General features: G+C 35.7%; 1 protein-coding gene across 3 annotated transcripts in view; it reads right to left on the bottom strand.

The window, feature by feature from the left end:
• Positions 1-23999, bottom strand: part of PTPRR (protein tyrosine phosphatase receptor type R) — a 274788-nt gene that overhangs the window by 50273 nt on the left and 200516 nt on the right. For all 3 annotated transcript variants that reach the window (XM_003259539.3, XM_030819989.1, XM_003259540.2), the window contains 2 exons: positions 12466-12652; positions 9611-9695 (listed from right to left, as the gene is read on the bottom strand). In XM_003259539.3, the coding sequence (XP_003259587.1) occupies positions 9611-9695; positions 12466-12652 (272 nt within the window). The remainder of the gene's footprint in view (positions 1-9610; positions 9696-12465; positions 12653-23999) is intronic.

Here is a 23999-nt window from a genome sequence, read left to right as displayed (position 1 = left end):
AGAGACATGATCTTCTTTATGTGTGGAATCTAAAAAAGTTGAACTCATAGAAATAGAGAGTAGAATGGTGGTTACCAGAGGCTAGGGGAGTGGGGTGAATGGGGAAAGCGGAAATGGTGGTCAAAGGATACAAAATTTCAGTTAGGAGAAACAGGTTTTGGTGATCCATTATAGAGCATGGTGACTATCGTTTAATAATAATATTATATATTTCAAAATAGCTGAAATTATGGGATTTTAAATGTTCTCACCACAAAAAAACAATAAATATTTGAGGTAATGGATACATGAATATTAGCATGATTTGATCATTCCACAATGTATACATGTATCAGAACATCACATTGTACCCCATAAATATATACAACTGTTATTTTCAATTAAAAATAAAATAAAACCTAAAGAGTAATCTCCAAATAATATAAGCTTTAGCTCCCCTCCCTTCCAAAAAACTAAATCTACCCTTGTTGGTAAAACCTCTCAGTCTGCATAAAATCTATTACACCCTTTGTAATGTAGAAAGACTTCTTCTGCTAGACTGCTTTATGTTACCTTATCTTTTTCCTCCAAGGGGTCTTGAACACCCGTGGAGCTGAATTTTAATATTGAGAGTGAAATGATTCCATTGTTTATACATATCTTCCGTCAATCCTATTGATCAAAACTCTTGGCAGATCACAAAATAACAAACAAGGAGGAGAAGCCACAGTGGAGCAAACAACACTTATTGAACACACTCCACCGAGAATCTCATGGAGGAGGTTCCCTGCTGGGAGACTTTGGCTATACAGCGCCCTTAAAGCTTCTTGCCAAGCATGCTCAGTGCTGTCTGGCATTTTTGCTGTCAATAGCTGGAGCACACAATAGTATGCACGGCACAGACACGCATATCCAAATATGTATTTTAAGAGCTAGTCGTCTCCTAGTAGTCACCATCCCTGTCTTTCTTTAGCAATAAGATCCCAATTCTGGCTGGGAACTTGGTAGGATGCACAGCTTAAGACTTTCCTTCTTACCACCCTTTGCATTAGTTGCGGCCATGTGACTGTTTTCACTTATAGCACGTGAGAGGAAGTGATGCACGTGACTTTTAGATCATGAAATTAAAGTGAGGAGTGATGTTCTCCTTCTACCACTTCTGATTCCATCTTGCTGCCTGGGATGTGGTCATGGTGATCAGGATCTCAGACCATGCAAAGGTAATACCCTAGGGATGGTGAGGTAACCAGAGAGATGAGTCTGGAGATATAACATGGCAAAGCTGCCATATCAACCCTGGCAGGTATACTTGAGAGGGAAATACATTTCTAAATTATTTAAACCACTGATATTTGGGTTGTGTTTAATAGTATATATAACAAGTTTTCTGGAAAACATATTTCAGAAAAGAATAGTATTATCACAAAATCAGTTCTGCCTAGGGAGGCATTAATAGAGTAGGTACATCCCAAACATCTAGGGTTTGTGTATATTCAGAAGTCAAATTCAGGGTTTCTTAGAGTTGGAGTTCGCATGTCCAATAATTATCACGATCTATAAAAAATAACGTTTTAGCAACATAACAAAAGGTAATCATCATCTTAGTCTAAAACTAAGCCCTCAGGCCCCATAACATTGCCATTAGAATGCACGCAGTGATTAGTTCAGTCTGGATAGCCCTAAATTGCTTATTGCACTGACTTCCTTTCTTCTGACCTACAACAAACACACGGCCTGGACAGAAGTCTTTTCCACTATTTGGAAGAAGCTGTCTTTAGTTAGCGTATGTAGCGGTTTGTTCACTGACAGCACAAATATCTGATATTGGTTAGATTAGTTTAGTGCCAGCAACATTGTCTTAAATTCTAAAATCACTTTCCATCGAGTTGAAAGACTCTTTGTGTATTACAGTGTTATGGAAAATATGGAAATTATTTTTACCATCATTTGCCTACATTAATATTACTAATTCATCTCTTTATGATTTCTTTGAACTGGTACACTCTGAGCTTTTTGAAGGCAGGGATGGGGATTTTTCACCATCTTTATAAGATCTAGTGTCTTGCATAGCAGACCTTCAGTGAATGTCTACTGCGCTGATTCAAAGATCCCTTCTATTTTTTAAAAAAAGGTCAGTTCTATGTATCCTTCTCTAGCAATTATTCTATTGCTTTTCTTTTTTAGACAGGCAAACTTCTGAAAGAGATTATACACACACTTTCTCCATGCTCATCTGCAACTCAATCTTCCTCAAGTACACTGTGATCTATCCTAACCCTAGCACTGTGCAGAGACTGCCCTTGCTAAGGTCACCACTGACCCTAGTGATCCCATTGTGGTATTTTTGTTCATGTCCTCTCTGAAGCATTCAAAAACTGTTGACTGTATATCCTTTTTTCGAGTTTTCTCTTCCCTTAGATTCTGGGACACAACGTTCTGGTTTTCCTGCTCCCTCTTCGGTGGCCTCTTTCCAATCTCCTGCTCATTTAATCTGCCCCTTTTCATGCTGCTAATTCTAGGATTCAACTTGACCCTCTTTTATCCTTACTTGATACTGCCTTGTTGAGTGACTCATTCATTCCTGCGACTTTATTACGCACATCCTGAGGGCTCTCAAATACATACTTCAGACCAGCCCGGTCTCCTCATTTATAGTCCAGCTTTTTCTATTTATTATTTCCTTCTGAATGGACCACAGGCTTGTGAAACTCCTCATGCCCTTCATGTGTTCCTGACAGCTTTCTGCTATTGTTTAGGTTAGGTGTGCTGCCACGGCTCTACAGTCCATGTAGAGTTTCTGTGCATTTGAATATTAGCATATTCTGTCTGTTCTGTCTCCTAAAATATGCTGGGGTCTGTCTTGCCTCTCTGTTTGCATGGCTGTCTTCTTGGACTAGGACTCAAGCATCTCCTGGTCTCCCTGCCTTCAATCTTGCTTTTTTCCAATTCATCCTCCTCATAGCTGTCAAGGTGTTCTGTAAAACAAAATCTGATCACATGATTCCATTGTCTAAATGTCATCCATACTTCCCAATTGCCCATAGCAGTATTTCCCAAAATATTTATTACCTGTAAATCGTTACCTCTATAACATATAGAATTATATTATATGACTTATAAATTAAGTCATCTTTTACAAAAAGAGGTTAGTAACCAAATAAATATGGGAAACATTGGATTAAACAGATCTGAACCATATTCTTTTTACTGCAGGACTTCTCAGGGTCTTCAATATGTTAATAGACCCTGTGAATTTCCAAGAAGGTATTGTATATAATCCTATTTGTCCATTGGACTCAATTTTACTATACCTACTGTATTTACATACTTAAGTATTGCATTTATATACTTATTGCTAATTCAGCTTAGAGCAGCCCTGATCAATAGAATTTTCTGAGGTGATAAAAATATTATCTATCTGTGCTATCCAAAAATGTAGCCTCTAGCTTTCAAGCACCTGAAATGTGGCTAGTAAAAACTGAGGAACTAAAGTTTTAATTTCATTTAATTTTAATTCATTTAAGTGTAAACTGACGTAGCCATAAGTGGGTTCTGGTTGTTCTTCTTGACAGTGCAGGCCTAGAAGATGAATGCCAAGAGGGGTACTTGGCAAGATACAGCAGATCTTTAATGATCATCCCAAGGCCTCACCAACAGCTGCTTTCCCACGTGTATCATATAATCTAGCCCCATGGACCTAGGGCAATCTCCCAAATGTTCTATGTTCTTGCAGATTTTATGCTTTTGCACATACTGTTTCCTTTGCCTTCTCTGCATGGTAAAGTCTTCCTCATTCCTCAGGGCTCAATTCAGAAAATACTGTCTTTCTGAAGTTCTCCCTGACCTTCCCAGGCGGAATTAGGCATTCTCTTCTTTGCTTGGGTCCCCTGAGTTTTATTTTAGTATTTATCATCTTGTATTTTAAGTGCTTAAGTTTCTGCCTGCCCTCAATGGAGTGTGGTGAGCCCCTAGAGGGCAAAGGCTGTATTTAATTAACTTTTGTATCCTTTGTGATTTCTATTTGGGATGCGGCTCACAGAGGGTTTAATGCCAGAATTAATTTCTATTAGAAAGAGTTAAAGCCCTGTTTTTGACTTTCTAGATTTTTTTTTCTTTTCTTAGCAAAGAGGACAAGAAATCTTTCATGCCTTTCAGTATCCACTGATTGTTAGAGGTTTCCATAAACATCCTACACCATTCAGGCTTGAAAAGAGGCCTGCTTCCTTCAGTTTTTATAATGCCAATGATGTATATGATTTACTGGTAAAGCTAAAAACTGCTTAGAAACGGTTTCCCTGTCAAGCTAAATTATGTTGGTAATTAGTAACTTACAGTATTTTCCAAGTACTTGGAAGTTTCCAAATCCTTAGGGGAGTCTCACTTTGTTGCCCAGGCTGAATTGCCGTGGCTACTCCCAGATGCGATCACAGCTCACTGCGACCTCAACCTGCCGGGATCAAGTGATCCTTCTGCCTCAGCCTCCCAAGTAGCTGGGACTACATGTGTGCACCACCACACCTGGCTGCATTTTGTATTTTTTGGTATAGAGGAGGTTTTGCCATGTTCCCCAGGCTAGTAATTAAACTTTTTTTTTTTTTTTTTTTTTTTTTTTTTGTGGAAATGGAGTCATTATATTGCCCAGGCTGGTCTCAAACTCCAGGACATGGGCCACTGTGTGTGGCTCCAACTACTTCCCTTTACAAATGCAAGAATACAACATATAACCGAGTATGGGGAAATGTAGGTTTCCAAGAAAAACTCTTGTAATATATATCTTGGACTAAAAAAAAGCCAAGAATTAAACAAAAAATGTATAATCATCATCATTTTCATCACTACTGTTATAAATGAATGATTATGGGGCTCTTGAGTACTTTGCTTTTAAAACTGTAAACTTCTCTATACATAGATGGTACCCCTATTTCCTGGAATTGGGTCTGAGGTTAGAAATGGATTCATCTTCGATTAGATAGGGAGGGAAAGAGAAACTAACATTAGCTGAGGGCTTACTATTAGTTGGAACTTTGACAGACATTTTACACATACTATTATTTAATTTTCTCAGTAGCCTTGTAGGAGAGTATCATTATCACTACTTTTGGGAATAAAAGATGGCATAGGGAGATTAAATATCCTGCCAAAAATTGTAAATGTTTTTGTTGGGGTAGGAAATCAAATCTAATTCCAGTATCTTGCTTTAGCTACATAACTTGTTGCTTTAATGAGTGGTTCGCTTATTTGCATATCTACTCTGTGCTAGGTACTTTATACAATAAAAAAGGAAACATTAAGTAGGAAACATTATTAGATGTTAAAATTTTAAATATAAAATGATGACCTGAGTAAATGGCATTCTTTAAGTGTATCTATATTATCTTATATTTGTATCAATACATTGACTGCATAAAAGAAATATGCATAAAATTTATTATTATAGTGCAGCACTATTCACAATAACAAAGACATGGAAACAACCTAGATGCCCATCAACAGTGGATTGGATAAAGAAAATGTGGTACACATACACCATGGAACACTATGAAGTCATAAAAAAGAACAAAATCATGTCCTTTGCAGCAACACGGATGCAACTGGAGGCCATTATTCTAAGCAAATTAACACAGGAACAGAAAAACAAATATTGCATGTTCTCATTTATAAGTGAGAGCTAAATTCTGGATACACATAGACATAAAGATGAAAACAATAGTAACTGGGACTCCAAAAAAAGGGAGGGAGGGAAAGGGAGAAGGGCTGAAAATCTTCCTATTTGGTACTATGTTCACTCTCTGGATGTCATGGGGTCAGAAGAAGCACAAACAGCAGCATCACACAATATACCCTTGTAACAAACCTGCACAGGTACCCTCTGAATCTAAAGTAAAAATAAAAAATTTAAACTTATTATTACAATATTATATTTTATTGTGTGCTAATAATTTTCTATTGATGTATGATTATTACAGTATTATATTTTACTGTCTAATAATTTTCTATTGATGTATGATTGTTTCTTCCTACTACTTTTGTGATTTAGGATGTAGACATATTTTTATCACTAATATTTGTTTACATTGCAAAATAATTTGATATAAACTTGACTTTAGCATTTTAATCTGAGCCAAGATAACACTGTCCTTAGAGAAATGACTATAATTTAATTTATAATTATAAATTGATTTATTCATAATTGATTCTTGCCCATCCATATATCTGTTGCAAGGCATTCTCAGAATTACCTACTGTTGCTATTATGTACAAGCTGTCAAGCTTTTAGAACTAAGAAGAGTTTAGTGTAGGTTAAAACTAAAAACAATCATAATGTTTAAATTCTTGATCATTTAATAATCATCATTTTATGTAATATTTCAAGTTTATCTAATGCCGGGCGTGGTGGCTCACGCTTGTAATCCCAGCACTTTGGGAGGCCGAGGCGGGCGGATCACGAGGTCAGGAGACCGAGACCACGGTGAAACCCCGTCTCTACTAAAAATACAAAATATTAGCCGGGTGTGGTGGCGGGCGCCTGTAGTCCCAGCTACTCCGAGAGGCTGAGGCAGGAGAATGGCGTGAACCTGGGAGGCGGAGCTTGCAGTGAGCCGAGATTGCGCCACTGCACTCCAGCCTGGGTGACAGAGCAAGACTCCGTCTCAAAAAAAAAAAAAAAAAAAAAAGTTTATCTCATATTACAGTCTAAAACCATAAAGAACATCTTTGTGTACTCATTCCAGGCTTTTTGGATGCTTTCACCCAATAGTGTGGCTTTTCTAAGCTATATTTCCTAAATTATATTTTGTGCAACAGGGGGTGGTGGGTGGGGCATTCAGGCGGCAGACATTTTCAACAGAAAATCCATCATCATTTGCAACATCAGCTGTCAGCACAGGTGCCCTGAATCCAGCGGTCCACCCAGTTCTGTGAACGGAAAAACTGACACAAGACTATGAAGCAGTTGTCTGATATCATCTGGGCAGGAAATGGAGAAGGCTGAACTTTGAACTAATGCTAATAATTTCCAAATCCTTCTAAAATTAGATGATGGTTTGGGTATATATAATTGTGATGGAGGTATATTTGCTTATTACTTATGTTTGGTATATTTTAGATAAAAATTTTAAGAGAGAGAGAGAGAGAGGGAGAGAAAGAACACAAATTCTAACACGCAGCACTTTCATTCCCTTTGGCCAAGTATAGTCATAAAATAACCTTCAATGGTGACTCTACCTTAGGTAAATAAATTTAACTATATAGAACAGTTAAAAATATGTTATAGTTTAACAATGTATTTCCAATTCCACCAGAAGGGGAAGGCCAAAGACAATATTAACAGTAATTGTGTAATTACTTTATTTTGTTACAACACCATTACTATGAATATAAAGAATTTGGTGTCTTATGAATGCATTAAAGAACTAAATTATGAAGATTACTATTTCAATGTCAAAACCTAAAAAGACTTTGTGGCTCCATCTTTCCTGAACTTTGTCGTGAGATGTTTACTGATTTTGCCAAAACTCCAACTATATCTGTTTGGTCATGGAAAATATTACTTCCTCTCCATTTTTTTTACCTAATTTCTCTGGACAGAATTAATTACTCAGTCCTCTCTGAACCCCTACACTGCTTGGGGAGTATCTTTATTCTGGCCTATGCACTGAGCATAATTATCATTATATGACTCTCGTTTCTAATCTGTGACCTCCTTGATTTTATAGACTGTTTATTTCTTACTGGTCCCTGGCATTCAGGTCATTGCTTGATGTTAATAAATTCCATGAAGCTCAATCTAGTTTCACAGATAGTAGTGGTTCTCAAAGTGGGTCCTGGTTTCATCTGGATTGGAATCACCTAAGTGTTTGCAAAAAGTAGTTTTCTGTGCTCAACAGATCTACTTAAACAAAATCCCTGGGGTTGGGCACAGGACTAACAAGGACTCCAAGTCATTGTCATGCACAGCAACATTTTTTTGGTAGTAGTTTTATTGAGAAATAATTCACATTCCATACAATCCCCTCATTTCATGTGCCATCACAGTTTTTTTTTTTTAATTTTCACAGAGCTGTGCAACAATCACTGTAAATCAATTTTATAACATTCAATTAGCCCCAAAATAAATACAGGTCCTTTAGCAGTCATTCTCCATATCCCCTAATGCCAAGCAACCACTAAGATATTTTCTGTCTGTATAGATTTGGCTATCTGGACATTTCATATAAACGGACTACAAAATACAAGGTCTTTTGTGTCTGGCTTGTTTCACTTAGCATGATGTTTTCAAGGTTCATTCAAGGTTCATCAGTACCTTGTTCCTTTTTATTGATTCTATTGTGTGACCATACTACATTTTATCTATCCATTTCTCAGCTGATGGTTGCCACTCTTTGGCTATTATGAATAATGCTGTTATAAATATTTTTGTATCATTTTTGTGTGAACACGTTTCATTCTTTTAGGTAGTATTTACCTAGAGGTAGAGTGTCCAGGTCATATAGCAACTCAGTTTTATCTCTTAAGGAACTACCAAACAGTTTTCCTAAGTAGCTGTATCTGTACTTAAAACTGTAGTGTTAAGTTTCCAATTCTCTACATCCTTGCCCGCATTTTTTATTGTCTATTTTTTAAATAATAGTTATCCTCATGGATATAAAGTACTATCTTGTCATAGTTTTGATTTCGCTGATGGCTAGTGATATTAAACATCTTTTAATATGCTTGTTGGTCATTTGTACATCTTCTAGGGAGAAATATCCACTGAAGTCTTTTGTCCATTTTTTGGGTTGTGTTTTTATTATTGAGTTGTAAGATTTGTGTATTGTAGCTACACGTCCCTTATTAGATACATGATTTGCAAATATTTATTTTCTCCCATTCTATCAGTTGTCTTTTCACTTCCTTGAAGGTATCCTTTGAAGCACAAAATTTTTAATATTAATGAAGTTCAATTTTTTTGTTGTTGCTGTTTGTGCTTTTGTTGGCTTATCTAAGAAACCACTGACTAATTCAAGGTCATAAAGATTTACAGCTGTTTTCGTTTATGAGTTTTGTAGTTCTAGCTCTTATGTGTAGGTCTCTGGTCCATTTTGAGTCAATTTTTGTCTTCAACTTCATTTTTTTGCATGTGGATATCTGGTTGTTTCTGCTCCATTTGTTGAAAAGACTCTCCTTTTCCCATTGAATTGTTTGACCCTTGACAAAAATCAGGTAGCCATAATGTGTGGCACAACAAAATTTTAGAATATGTGTCTATTGGAATTGTGACCTGGACATTATAATAAGAGTAAAAAAGTAAAATCATTAACTTCAGATAGTTTTAATGATTATTAGTCTTGACACGTGTTTGTAATTCCAAATTTGATATGAAGTGGGTGTTGTAAGAATTGGAAATGCTGAGGTAAGGGTTAATAGGAAGTCCTGTCTTGTGCTTTACAATGTAAATTATTATTGTTATTTATACTTTAAGTTCTGGGATACATGTGCAGAATGTGCAGGTTTGTTACATAGGTATACACGTGCCATTGTGGTTTGCTTTTGCTGCACCCATCAACCCATCATCTACATTAGGTATTTCTCCTAATGGCTATCCCTCCCCTTGCCCCCCATATAATGCAAATTATAAAATCAAGAAGCTTACTTGGCAAAATGGTCTTATAGCGATTTTTAGTTCCATGACGCGGAATATCAATTTCTTTGGGATCCACAAAATTCATTGGTATTTCCTGCAAAAATAAATAATATCAAATTAGCGTATCTAATACTGCCACAAAGAAAATCTTCACAGGAGGCCATCTGATCCAGAGTTCTATTGGACTTCAAAGCCACTTAAAAACAACAGACCTAGCACCTCTGGTGGACCAACACCCTTCCTTTCCTAAACATATCAGCTGCATCCGGACAAGCTGACTTCTAAGAAACAGCTCTCTGTGTTAGAAAACATTGCTTAATATGTAGTCAGTAAGGAGACATATAACACTGGTTAGATTTTAAGAATCCTGTTGTGACATAATTGCTAGAATGATTAGACAGATGCTAAAAAGTGAATTTTTAAAAAAACCATGTATTCAAATATATTCCAGTTTTTACATAACTTTAGTACCAAAAATTTTACTATAATAGATTATCTTTTCACATTAACAGTGACTCTTTTAGGATTATTAAAACCTCTTTCCCAAAATGGTAAATATAAAGGGCTTTTTTGTTAATTCAAGTGATGATATGACTTTTTTTGAATTAAGATATGGTTTATAATTGGACTGTTCCATTTTAAGTTGTAAATGCAATGTTTTTAGTGAAGGGCATTCAAACACTGTTTCTTCCACTTAACAAGAACATTAATATTCTTATTTTGTCAGAGTATACATTATGTGCCTCAAGTGATTGGACAGGGAACAACAGGAAAAGAGTGGCTGTATGTAAGTGCATTAGATCTAAAAAGGTGTGCATCTGTAGCTAACCAGGACAAATAAAGCAACAAGCCAAAGTTTTCAAAAGGGTCCAAACAAACATTTGTTTAAGGATTTGATTATACAAAATAGTATGTTCTCTAACTTTGGTAAGATTAATGTGAACAAAATAACTTTTATGTTATTTAATGACTGATAAATATTAAATATTTGATCAAATATTTTTACTAAACTTTCTCCAGTAGAAAATTTAACTTAACAGTCTAATATTCATTGAAATAAAAGAAATCATCTTTAAGTTCATTCAAATTATCCTAGTTTTCAGTCAATCTGAAAATTTGAGAAAAGCTGGACTATACTATGAATTTGAGGCTTGGTCTACAAAGAGAAACAGCTATTTGTTTATTAATTAATTTATTTTTAGAGATGGGGTCTCACTCTGTTACCTAGGTCAGTGTGCAGTGGCACAATCATAGCTCACTGTAACCTCAGACTCCTGGGCTCAAGGCATCCTCCCATCTCAGCTTCCTGAGAATCTGGGATTACAAGCATGAGCCACCACACCTGGCCCCAACTTACTTACTTTTTAAAAATTTTTCCTTTACTTGCATTATGCTAGCTATCCATGATATTTATTCCTATCCTCTGCTCCAACTAAATGTTTTAACCTGTTTGTTCCAAGTTATAAAAATAAACAAAATTGTTGAATATTCAATGGAAAACACATGTTCATGTTTGGTAATTTCAAGCATGTCAGTGTCTTTGGGCAAAGCCACAAAGGTAATATCTTTATTCCTCCCCTTCTTCCTTCTCACCTTCTGTTTTCTGACACACACTGACAGTCTGTCATCTTCCAGCATTCTCTTTCTCCTGCGTACTCCTTCTTGGCCTTCAATTTCCTTTCAGGGAAGTGGGCTATGGTAAGGTCTTATTTCATAAACAAAGAGCTGTCTGCAGTTCTAGAAAAAAAAGCTCTAGGTGTGCCTTTGGCTAGCTGTGTGACCACTGACTTGTTCTTTCATTCCTACAGGTCTCATTTTCTTCATATGTAAAATATGATACACCACAGAGTGATTTTCATATTTGCATTTTACTTTGGACACTTAATAATAGTTGATGGGGCTAATAGATCCAACCCATTGCTAAATCTGTCACCATTAGGATGGCTGCACATGTCTGAACTAATAATCAATTTATTGTACACAAGCAATATGGCTTAAGATGCAAGAGGTGATCAATAAAGTCAATATTGCCCTAGGGCAACAATTAGACCTAAGAAGGTTTAATCTGACTTCATGTTCTCTGAGTTGATATATGTTATCATGCTTTAAGCTTTCACTAGCAACACTGGTATGTCTAAAATTGAATTCATCATTCTTTTTAGCCCATACTTGGTCTTCCTCCTGTGTTCCTTATTTCGTTAAAGGGCACTATATGCACCCTGTTGGCCAAGCCAAAAACACGAATATCAAACCTTGACTTTTCCATTACTTTGGCTGCCTCATTCAATTAATCCCACTTCTTGTAGATTCCTACAGATTCTTTCCATTTTCCCTTCTACTGTATTAGTTTAGGCCACCAACGCAGTTCCACAGGATTAACGCTAGAGCCTCTAACCTGCTCCCTTTTAGTGCCTACTCCACTGCAAATAGAATGATCTATCTAAAACATAAGATAAAGTCCAAGCTCCTAAACATATATTAAGGCTTGGGTTTCTTTTATACTTCTGAGGCTCAACTTTTGCCACTTCCCATCTTGATTTCAATGTTCCAGTTAAACTGAACAGTTTAATTCCCCACACAGTGACAGCAAGGCTATTCTTTGTCCTGGAATGCCCCTTCTCTGCCCAGCTCCCTATACCGCTTCTTTGCCTGGCCAATTCCTGCATATTCTGCCTTAATTTAGCTCTTACATTCCAATTTTAATACTTATCAATAGTGACTGAGAGTGAATCTAAAACCATTTCACTTTGCCATTTTTTTTATCGTAGGGTGCTTAAGTATAGAACAGTATCGTTTCCATATGTCTCTAGCGCCCCGTGTATCAAAATACTGACTGAAGAGCGAACAATAAATAGAAAGCTCACCATGAATTCACTTTGGAGTAAATGTGAACTTGCCACGGCGTCCCTCAGCTGAGACCTTGTGAGAATTCGGCTGGCTGACTGCAGATACTCCATTGCTACCTTCTCCCGTGGTGTTGGTATAGACACAAAGGGTTCAATGTTCCCCAAGCTACTCATGTCCAATGTAAGAGATACGTTGGACCCTCGTCTACATTGGAGAAGAATGTTATGTTTAAACACCACATAATTATTTTGATTGCAAAAACTTGTCTTTCTGTACATGCACACAATTCAGTGAGAACTTTTATAGAAATAACAACCAACTATATTTTCTCTTTTAGTACCTTGGTTGGCCATAGCAACTACCCATAGTTCCTTTACAGGAAAATAACAATTTTGTTGTTGGAAAGAATTCTAAATTGAGAAAATATGCTATAATTTATGAATGCATATTCTTATTACAGAAATCATAGGTTGGCTAATAATATTAAGTGAAAAATTAAGGAAAAGTAAAAAAAAAATTAGGAAAAGCTATATATATATCTATATCTTCTAAGTGAATCCCTAAAAAATGGCTTCTGGGGCCAGATGAGGTAGTTCATGACTGCAATCCCAGCACTTTGGGAGGCTGAGGTGGGTGGATTGCCTGAGTTCAGGAGTTCAAGACCAGCCTGGGCAACATGGCGAAACCCTGTCTCTACAAAACATACAAAAAGTAGCTGGATGTGGTGACCCACACTTGTAGTCTCAGCTACTAGGGAGGCTGAGGTGAATCATTTGAGCCCGGGGGGTTGAGGCTGCAGTGAGCCGTGATGGTGCCACTGCACTCCAGCCTGGGCAGCAGAGAGAGACCTTGGCTCTAAAATAAATAAATAAAACAACAGATACAAATAAAAAAAGATGGCTTCTATATCCTCTATTTATGTGTATATGTATGCATGCATATGTGAATTGACATATGAATTCATTTAATTTTATGGTAAACTTATAAGGGGCCATAGAAATCACAGACCCTTAAAATGAGTTACAATTTATCTTCCTCTCATAATTCCCCTTCTCCTGTTGGGGGGCCAGGGGATGCTCTTACAACTTATACAGACCCTGAGTCCTGAGTAGAAAGTAAGGATGCCTTTTACAAGTAATATTAGCTGTGTGGACCAAGGGGTAACTATAAAGTAGCATGTGAGAGACCGAGGATTGAAGTCAGAGATGGTGTTTACAAAAACTGTTACATTTAAAGGGGCCGTAGGTGTGTGTCAGATCAAATATGGTGCCAAGGAGTTGGCAGCTCAAGGAAGTAGAGAGCAGGGAACAACAGGCCAAAATATGTGAGAGTAAAGATGGTAAGAGTAGATGCTAGGCCCAGCAAATTATTCCCTCTGGTATTTTAATACTTACTCCAGAATGCGACATTAAGAAATATTAGTGGCTTGAGCTTAATCTCAAACAATGGAAAATTTTTGGAATATACAACAACAACAACAACAACAACAAAATCCATTAATGAAAATCTATCAGTTTTCTTCTCTAATGAATCTGCCTCTGGTTGCATTTTTGCTGTCATTCTACAATTTGATATGTAATGTCATTTTTGTTAATTTCTAAATGGTTTGTAATTGAGATTTTAATTTCTACTTTAATTTGATGGATATCTGTATGTTTAGACATTTTCCTTATAATTTCCAGTTATAGTTATGGAAATTAGAGAATGGCTAGCCTTTTAATGGTTGAAACTACTCGAATTTTTTGAGATAAACCCACCATTTTCTAAATATTTCACAGATGTTTTGCTGGCAACTAGTTTGATTATCTGTATATGTTCATAAGTATCTATCTGCACATATATACATATATATCACCTTATTATACTATTATTTTATTGAAGATATTACTGTATTCCAACCTATTCTTTTTTTTTTCCTACTGGATTTGTCAAAGGCTGAGATATGTATGTGAGTCTTCCACAATAATTATGCTTGTTATTTTTCCTTCTAACAGTTTTTACCTTGTACATTGCAGCCATTGTGTTATTTGAAGGGATTCATAGTCATATCTTCACTGTAAATGTTATCAATATTACTTTCTTTCCTGTTAATTTTATATTTGCCCTCACATCTGGCTTTAAAAAATGAATATTGATATGCCTATATATTTTGGGGGGCATGTTTCTGAAAACTTCTTCTCATCCTATCATTATTCTTAACTCTTTTGGATCACTGGGTTAGGGATTAGGGAATAGCATTTATTCTAGATGCTCATAAAATACTGCCTACCTAATGGGGGATATTTTTCCCACTCCACTTTTTCTTTTTTGGTTTTTGGTGGTGGTTGATAGGGTTCTTGTGCTTCTGAGTAGGAGGCAAATAGTTGAAGAAGAGCAAAGAATGGTTCTACTCATGGACCAAGAATTTAATCTATTTTTAGTGGGAAAGTAGTTTTTAAAGTTTCTCAGTTCAGCTCTGGACTTCAAATTGATAGAAAATCCTTATGGATTCTGATAATAGTTTGCCGATTGGTCTTAATATTTAGGGCATTTGTGAGAATTCAGCTTTTGCAGGCTTTATGGATATTTTAGTATGAAGTTGAGAGAGGCTGCTTAAGGGATGGCTAGTCATATGCCCTTTAAAATCACCATGCCATTCGGACAAATTTTCAGCCTCAAGAGACAAAAGTGTCTGCCCTCTGTCAATGGAGTGATGCTTGTGCTACAGATGGTGAGATCTCTTAAATCTGGAGTGGTCAGAGCAGATTCATGAGGTAGAAGTCATTTAAGTTGGGCTTTGAAAGCAAATGTTTAATAGATGAGTTTTTGGTAGATAGTTAAAGAATCTGGTAGGAAAAAAAGTGTAGGAGAATAAATTAATACAACTTTGAAGAACAGCATAGAAGCAGTTTGAGCTAGAGTTCTCTTGTATAAAAATGTATTTTGAAATTGGGGAGCAGCCCTACGTAAGAGAGATGAGAGAGAAGCAACAGTCATGGACACTATAAGACTATAAAAAGCCCCAAAATAGTCCAGAGATGTTGGCTCACACCTGTAATCCCAGCACTTTGGGAGACGGAGGCAGGAGGATCACTTGAGGCCAGGAGTTTGAGACTGGCCGGGGCAACATAGCAAGACCCTGTCTCTACAAAAAATAAAATAGCTAGGTGTTGTGGTGCTTGCCTGTAGTCTTAGCTATTCGGGAGGATGAGGCCAGAAGATTGCTTGAGCCCAGGAGTTCGAGGCTGCAGTGAGGTAAGATTGCACCACTGTGATACTCCAGGTTGGGTGACAGAGTGAGACCCCATGTAAAAAAAAAAAAATAAAAATAAACAAAAAATGAAAAAAAAAGCCAGATAAAAGAGGATCCAGAACACCATCAGGGTGTATCAACTTCTGTTTTAACTTCCCACAGTATATGCTGCCTAAACTTGGGAGATTAGAAGCCTTCGAGATCCTGTGTTCTAAGGTCTATTTGATTTAACGAGTTAATTTTCTAAGGATTCTGTGGTAAGCAGAGAGCCGTGGAAGCATTTTCATGCTAACTGACTTAAATAATAACCATTTATATATTACAGTCAGAAAGACATTTCAAAAACAAGATAAACATATAAACTTATGGGAAAATTCTAATTAAGACATACGAAAAAAATCTACAGAATTTAGAAAAAAAATCAACATAAAAAATAGGAGAACTATACCTTTAATAAAAAAGGAATGTGGAAAGTAAGAAAACAAACTCTACTGAAAGCTTTACTTTTATTTTGTCTTGGAACTGTGGGCAAACTGTTTAGCCTTTTTAATGCCTCGTGATTGCTGTTGGACAAAAGGGAACATAATAAAAAGCTTTATCAAGCTCCTGCTGCAGCACCAATTATTATTTATGCCAAAAAATAAATAAGAGGGAGGAAATTCAAAAGATACCAACGCAAACAATTGAAGGAAAAAGCAAATTCTTAGGGAAAGGTAAAAGGAATGCAATAAACAGCATGCTAATTATAATTAACTAAAAAGGAAAATATGTATAAATATTATGGGCCAGGGTGACACATCCATTTCAGCAAGAGAATATAAACAACTTTGGGTCAAAATTGTTCAATTCTAATGACATCAGTTTCTAATGACTTAGAGGTGGGAAGAAAACGTAGCTAAAAATATAGTAACATTACAACTGAGTGTTGGAATAACTCAGAAACCAGGCATTTATTTTCCTGGTAGTTGAGGACCATAATGCTAGATTTTAGAAGCTGAATTTAGGAAGAAAGGGCTAAAATTTCTAGTATCATGTCTACGGGCTCTAATTCTCAGACATGCTACTTTTTTTGCAGTACTTTGGTCACTGAGAATAGTGAGACTTCAAGCAGTATACCTCATTTAGCAACCAATCAAGAATGGAAATGGAAGGAAGAGGACAAAATGAAACAAATGATCATTTTTTCTTGTAGTCCTGGAAGATGTACTTCTGAAACTGTTGGATTATGAAATTAAGTTTCAGTGGGAAATGGTGGCAGCTGCTTATCTTGAAATACTTGAAATGAGAAGGGAAAAATATGGATTTTAAAGATTATAAGAAGAATTTAGTACAGAATGAAAGCAAACAGATTTGACCTCTGAGATTTTTTTTTGATCCTGTAAGAAGCATACATAATTTGTCTGGAGTTGTCTTCATTAGTGTACACGTCAAATCTTATGTGGTGAGAAGCAAGAACTTTAATGTTGATGTTCTCTTCAGAACTGAAAATGTGATCTTGAATCCTTTAGTTCAACTATTCATCCTTGTGTGTTATAGTGGCCACAAATCTGACAATCTTGGCTGGATCATAAAAGGTGACCTTAAACCCTCTCACCCACAACTTATTTAATTTTGCACATTCAATTTTTCCACATATTTAGTTTTCTAGAATAACTCTACTTAAACAGAATGAAAAAGGAAAAAAACCCAAGTTTTTGCTCATTTGAATAACAAAGGAGACAAAAGTGGAGAAATGGAGAGATGGAATTCTTTTACTTTGTGTGGACTGAGTGGCATTGGCAGTTCTTTGCAACTCTCAATTCTATGACTTTTAAGTTCCAAGGTTAATGGCATTTAATAATAGTATGCTGTTTCCATCTCTTTATCTTCCAATAAATTATACATAGTACCAACCCTCTTTCTGGATCACTTGAAAGATGATAGGATAAAACAGAAATAAACACGGAACACTAGGAAAGTTAAATTGTGACATAAATGGAGTGTTACCAATTTTGAGAACTGAAATAAATGAGTAGGTATTGTGACCATCCATAATAAAATTTCCCAAAGGAAATCCTGAAGGGAAGAAATAATAATAAATATAAAAGATGCCAGGCATGAACCAAGGAAGATGATAAATGAATTTCACCCTAAAGTAAAAAGAAAATCTTTTAACATAGAGAACATTTTTAGTGTGGGAAATGATTCATTTTCCTACCTGAAAGGACCTACACCTCACTAGGTAGAATGTTGCTATGCCTTTTGATAGAATCTATAAAAGTTTTGAATTCATAAAAAATATGTCTGACCTTTTATGTGTGTATAGGACAAGGCAAAATTTACTACACCCTTATTTTACAAAAAAAAAATCAAAACAATCATTTAAAAGAACCAGATACATTGAACTTGTCACATTACTCTTGAAATATTGACCTTGGAAAATGCGTTTAATCATTGTTCTGCATTTCGCTTAAGCAACTTGGACCTTAGACTGCATAATCTGCAAATGGGAATAATAATAAAACTCACAAAGTTGACTCACACCATAAAAGATAAATAAGCAAGAATATGTGAATATTTTCACCCTAATGTCTGGGATATAATAAACATATATGAATTATTATCATAATTAATAACAACATGGTGATTTTTGCTTCACTTCTCTATTTACACAGCTATGTGGGAGCTACATGAGTACACACTGATGAACATTTGAGGGAGGTAAAGTTGAGAAAATTGGTTAGTGATTAAGAGTTAGCAGCAGTATTACACATGCAAAATCAATGGTCGTCTAAGTTGGGACTATTTTTCATACTTTAAGTCCTTAACATTTATACCTAATGTCTTTAAAGTTAACAATGTTTTTATGATTCAAAAATAATGCATGTTAACTAGACAAAAGCTAAAAATAGAAATTTTACAAATTTCATAATACCAATATTTAGACTAACTGCTAAGAACATTTTTTGTATATGTCCTTCAAGTCCTTATATGTATGACAAAAATCTAGATTTTTATTCAATATATTCTTTTATGATTTACTTTAAAAAAAAGGAAATAGGCACAGAACCATTGCATATGATTTACTTTTTAAAAAAACTAATTATATCATGAATGTCTTTTCATGTCCTCAAGTTTTTTTAAACGCTGTTTTCAAACATTTGATAGTATCCCATTATTGAGATGTGTCATAGTTATTTAACCAATACTTTATTTTTAGACAGTAAGTCATTTTCAATTTTTTCACCATTATAAACAAAACTGTAATGAACATCCTTGTACTTCAATGTTTGTGCATTTCCCTAATTACTTTTCAGTCAAGAAGTCTTAAAAACTAACTTAAAATCTCTTGAGTTTGGAGAAGTCAGTGGACACTCACAGTGTGGAAGAGGCATGAAGACAGACTCTTGCAGCTCGCTGATATTGATGTAGCTCAAACTCTCTTCATCTTTGGTTCAGACGTTTGCAGTTGTTCCCTAGCAAGGCTTCCTAACTCTAAAATCTCCTAGTTCAATCTATTTTTTCCAGATTTCACTGGAATGTCTGAGCACTGAAAATATGATAAAACCCACAAGTAGCTACCCTTTTGACATAAGATGCTTCCTAATCTATCTACTGTGTATTTCTCCATCCTCTTCTCCTGTCACATTCTTATCCGGACCTGTGTCCCAGGAGACAATCTACCTGCAGCTCTGTTCTCTATGCCTCAAATGAGCTTGCCCCAACATTTTCATATTCAATCCTCCAAATGCCAGGGGCTCTTTCCTCTGAGACTTCTTAGCAATTTTCCCAATATGTATCCAGTATATATCATATTCACTAGAAATGATTTTCAGTAAAGTGTGAACACATTGAGGCCAAAGACGTTGACTTGAGTTCCCCTGTTGTACCCAGTCATGAACACATGGAGAGCAACACTTTTGGCATCTGCGTGGATGAATAGTTGCAAATGAGTTGGTTAGAGGGATGCTATATGTAATTACTGTGCTTTGACAGTTTTTCCAATCCTCTGAAAATACAGGAATTGGGGGGCCCATGTTAAACAGGAGTTCGAAAATTTGGAGTGGAGAAGCCAAGCTTGTGTAGGTAAATGTTACAGTTGTGATTCAGTTTGAATCTTCTTTAAGCATCAATAAAGTCTCAGCATTAACATCCTAAAGTTATATCCTATGTTAATGTTATTCAGAAAAAGGAAGAAAATGTACTGCTTTGTTTTGTAACCAAGGATGATTAATTTTTACTCCTTTTCTTGGCATTTGGTATTGTTTTGACTGTCACTCATGGTGAGGAGCCTGTTTCCCTTTCAACAAAATAACAAAATGATGGTAGTTCTATTTTTAGTTCCTAAGTTAATTTTTCCTAGTTTATATAATTATTTAAGAAAAAGATGCTAAAAATTTAATAAGTCTCAATGACTAAGCCATTCCTTGTGAAATGAGAAGTCTTCTTTGAATTCCAGCTGATTTAAATATAAATACAAATACACACACACACACACACACACACACACACACACACACACACGGAATTTTCTAAGTAGCACAATACGATGAATAACCCCCTGTCTCTTTATGCAATCAACTACCAAAGAACCCTTTTAATCCTGACCATTACAAATAAATTAAGTATATTCATTTATTTGTAAGACAAGAAATGTCACCTATTGTCCTGATACCAAAACCTGGCAGAGACTCAATAAAAAAAGAAAACTTCTGGCCAGTATCCTTGATGAACATTGATGCACTAATCCTCAATAAAATACTGGCAAACAAAATCCAGCAGCACATCAAAAAGCTTACCCACCGTGATCAAGTAGGCTTTATCCTGGGATGCAAGGTTGGTTCAACATTTACAAATCAATAAATGTTAATTCATCACATAAGCAGAACTAAAGACAAAACCACATGACTATCTCAATAGATACAGAAAAGGATAAAATTCGACATCCATTCATGTTAAAAACTCTTAATAAACTAGGTACTAAAGGAGCATACCTCAAAATACTAAGAGCCATATATGACAAACCCACAGCCAACATCATACTTGAATGGGCAAAAGCTGGAAGCATTCCCCTTGAAAACCAGCACAAGACGAGAATGCTTTCACCACTTGTAGTCAACATAATATTGGACGTCCTGGCCAGAGAAATCAGGCAAGAGGAAGAAATAAAGAGCATTCAAATAGGAAAAGAGGAAGTAAACTATCCCTGTTTGCAGATGACATGATCCTATATCTAGAAAACCTATAGTTTCAGCCCAGAAGCTTCTGAAGTGGATAAACAACTTCAGCAAAGTTTCAGGATACAAAATCAATGTGCAATGTGCAAAAATCACTAGCATTCCTGTACACCAACAACAGCAAAGCCAAGAGGCAAATCAGGAATGAACTCCCATTCACAATTGCCACAAAAAGAATAAAATACAGCTAACTAGGGAGATGAAAGACTTCTACAAGGAGAACTGCAAAACACTGCTCAAATAAATCAGAGATGATACAAACAAATGGAAAAACATTCCATGTTCATGTATAGGAAGAATTAATATTATTAAAATGGCCATACTACCCAAAACAATTCATAGATTCAACGATGGCACTTAATATTAATTAAGCCAAATTTGTAAGAAGTGGCTTACCTGAATTATCTCATTTAATTGTTACAACAATTTTTGAGAAACATTATTCACAGAACTAGAAAAACTATTTTAAAATTCATATGGAACCAAAAAGGAGCCCAAATAGCCAAGACAATCCTAAGCAAAAAGAACAAAGCTGAAGGCATGATGCTACTCGACTTCAAACTATACTACAGGGCTACAGTAACCAAAACAGCACAGTACTGGGACAAAAACAGACACAGAGACCAATGGAACGGAATAGAGATGCCAGAAATAAGGCTGCACACCTACAACTATTTGATCTTCAACAAATCTGACAAAAACAAGCAATGGGAAAGTATTCCCTATTCAATAAATGGTGCTGGGAGAACTGACTAGCCATATGCAGAAAATTAAAACTGGACCCCTTCCTTATATCATATACAAAAATTAACTCAAGATGGCTTAAAGGCTTACGTGTAAAAACCCAAACTATGAAAGTCCTGTAAGAAAATCCAGACAATACCATTCAAGCCATAGGCAAGGACGTAGGCATTTCATGATGAAGATGTCAAAAATGATTTCAACAAAAGGAAAAATTGACAAATGGGATTTAATTAAACTAAAGACCTTCTGCACAGCAAAAGAAACTATCAACAGAGTATAACAGACAACCTACAGAATGGGGGAAAATTTTTGCCAACTCTGCATCAGACAAAGGTCTAATATCCAGCATCTATAAGGAACTTAAATAAATTTACAAGAAAAAAAATCTCATTAAAAGGTGATCAAAGGACATGAACAGACACTTCCCAAAAGAAGATATAGATGCAGTCAACAATCATATGAAAAAAAATCTCAACATCACTGATAATTAGAGAAATGCAAATCAAAACCATAATGAGATACCCTCTCACACCAGTTAGAATGGCTACTATTAAAAAGTCAAAAAATGACATATGCTGGCGAGGTTGTGGAGAAAAAGGAATGCTTATACACTGTTGGTGGGAGTGTAAATTCATTCAACCCTTGTGAAAGACAGGGCGGCAACTCCTTAAAGACCTAAGACAGAAATATCATTCGACCCAGCAATCCCATATACCCAAAGGAATATAAATTGCTCTATTATAAAGACACATTCACACATATGTTCATTGCAGCACTATTCACAACAGCAAAGACATGGAATCAACCTAAAAGCCCAGTAATGATGGACTGGATAAAGAAAATGTGCTACATATACACCATGTAATACTATGCAGCCATAAAAAAAGAATGAGATTATGTCCTTTGCAGGGACATGGATGGGGCTGGAGGCCATTAGCCTTAGCAAACTAACACAGGAACAGAAAACCAAACACTGTATATTCTCCCTTATAAGTGGGTGCTAAATGATGAAAACACATGGATATGTAGAGGGGAAAAACACACTGGGGCCTATTGGAGGGTAGAGAGTGGGAGGAGGAAGAGGATCAGGAAAAATAACTAAGGGGTAGTAGGATTATTTAGTATATTTATATTTAGTATATTTATTTATATTTAGGGGTAGTAGGATAACTAAGGGGTAGTAGGTATTAACCTGGGTGATGAAATACTGTGTACAACAAACCCCCATGACACAAGTTTACCTATGTAACAAACCTGCACATGTACCCCTGAACTTAACATAGAAGTTAAAAAAGAGCCCTTTAATTCCAAATCCTTAAATTTGTTTTTAGTCATTGGAAAGATACATTTATAAAGTTAAATATTCACAAAGAAAATTTTTACATTTATGCCAAGGATTATATATTTTTAAAAGTACCCTTTAATATCTATCTGAAAGATTCTAGATTCCATCTCAGTCATTTGATATAAAAAGCAGATATCTTAAGTCATTAACCAGGGCACATCAAGGTCTGCCTTTACCTAAAATGAACTCTCAATCAAAATTATGAAAATCTACTCTCTCCAGAGTTTCTTCAAATGTTTACCCAAGAACAGTAAGTTATTTAAATATACATCTGTGTTTGTTCAGTGTTCATTTAAAAGTGTACCACCCACCATGTAATCGTGAGCTTTGGTCAGTTAGGTGCTTTGCAAATAAACCAGGATGACCTTTGCTCCCTACAAGTCACTGGCCTTTCACCTTGGAATTTCAGAGTAGGGAGTTGCTTCCTTTTGGCCACTGGAGAGTCAATGACTTTGCTGGGTTACTCTGTGGCCACAGATTATATTTAAAGTATCATCAGTCTTCAGGTGGAAGGAAGGAAGGCGCCAATTACCTGGAAGGGCTGTATTAGAATTAAATGAAGAGAATGCACTTGATTTGATCACTGTGATTAGATTCTTGCCAGTATAAATACACAATCATGTTATCGGTGATGCCTAATACATGGATGAATGCCTAAATATAAATTATTTAACACAGTTGCTAATAGTTAAAATAAACCTCTCCCTGTAAGTAACTGGGATTTGTTGCCATTCATAATAATTCATTTTTTTCTGGGTCCTTTCTCATCCAGTGTCAGATAAAATAATTGGAAGATAACCCTGAAAATCAAATAGCCATTCACCTAAGTGCAGATATTAGGCATAACAGATGAAGTAAAGAGTTTTTATTTTTGATACTGTGTTTTATTATCTATATTATGTCCAAGGAGCAGATAGACTGGTAAAAAATAAGTATTTCTGGAATGCAAAATGTACACATTTTAAAGAGTGAACTGAAATTTGTCATGTAAAGGACGTTTTTATGCTTGTTATA

The sequence above is a fragment of the Nomascus leucogenys genome, chromosome 10, assembly GCF_006542625.1.
Source record: "Nomascus leucogenys isolate Asia chromosome 10, Asia_NLE_v1, whole genome shotgun sequence".
Classification (NCBI taxonomy): Eukaryota; Metazoa; Chordata; class Mammalia; order Primates; family Hylobatidae; genus Nomascus; species Nomascus leucogenys.
The sequence above is the reverse complement of the archived record's forward strand: the minus strand, read 5'-3'. Positions and strand labels throughout refer to the sequence as shown.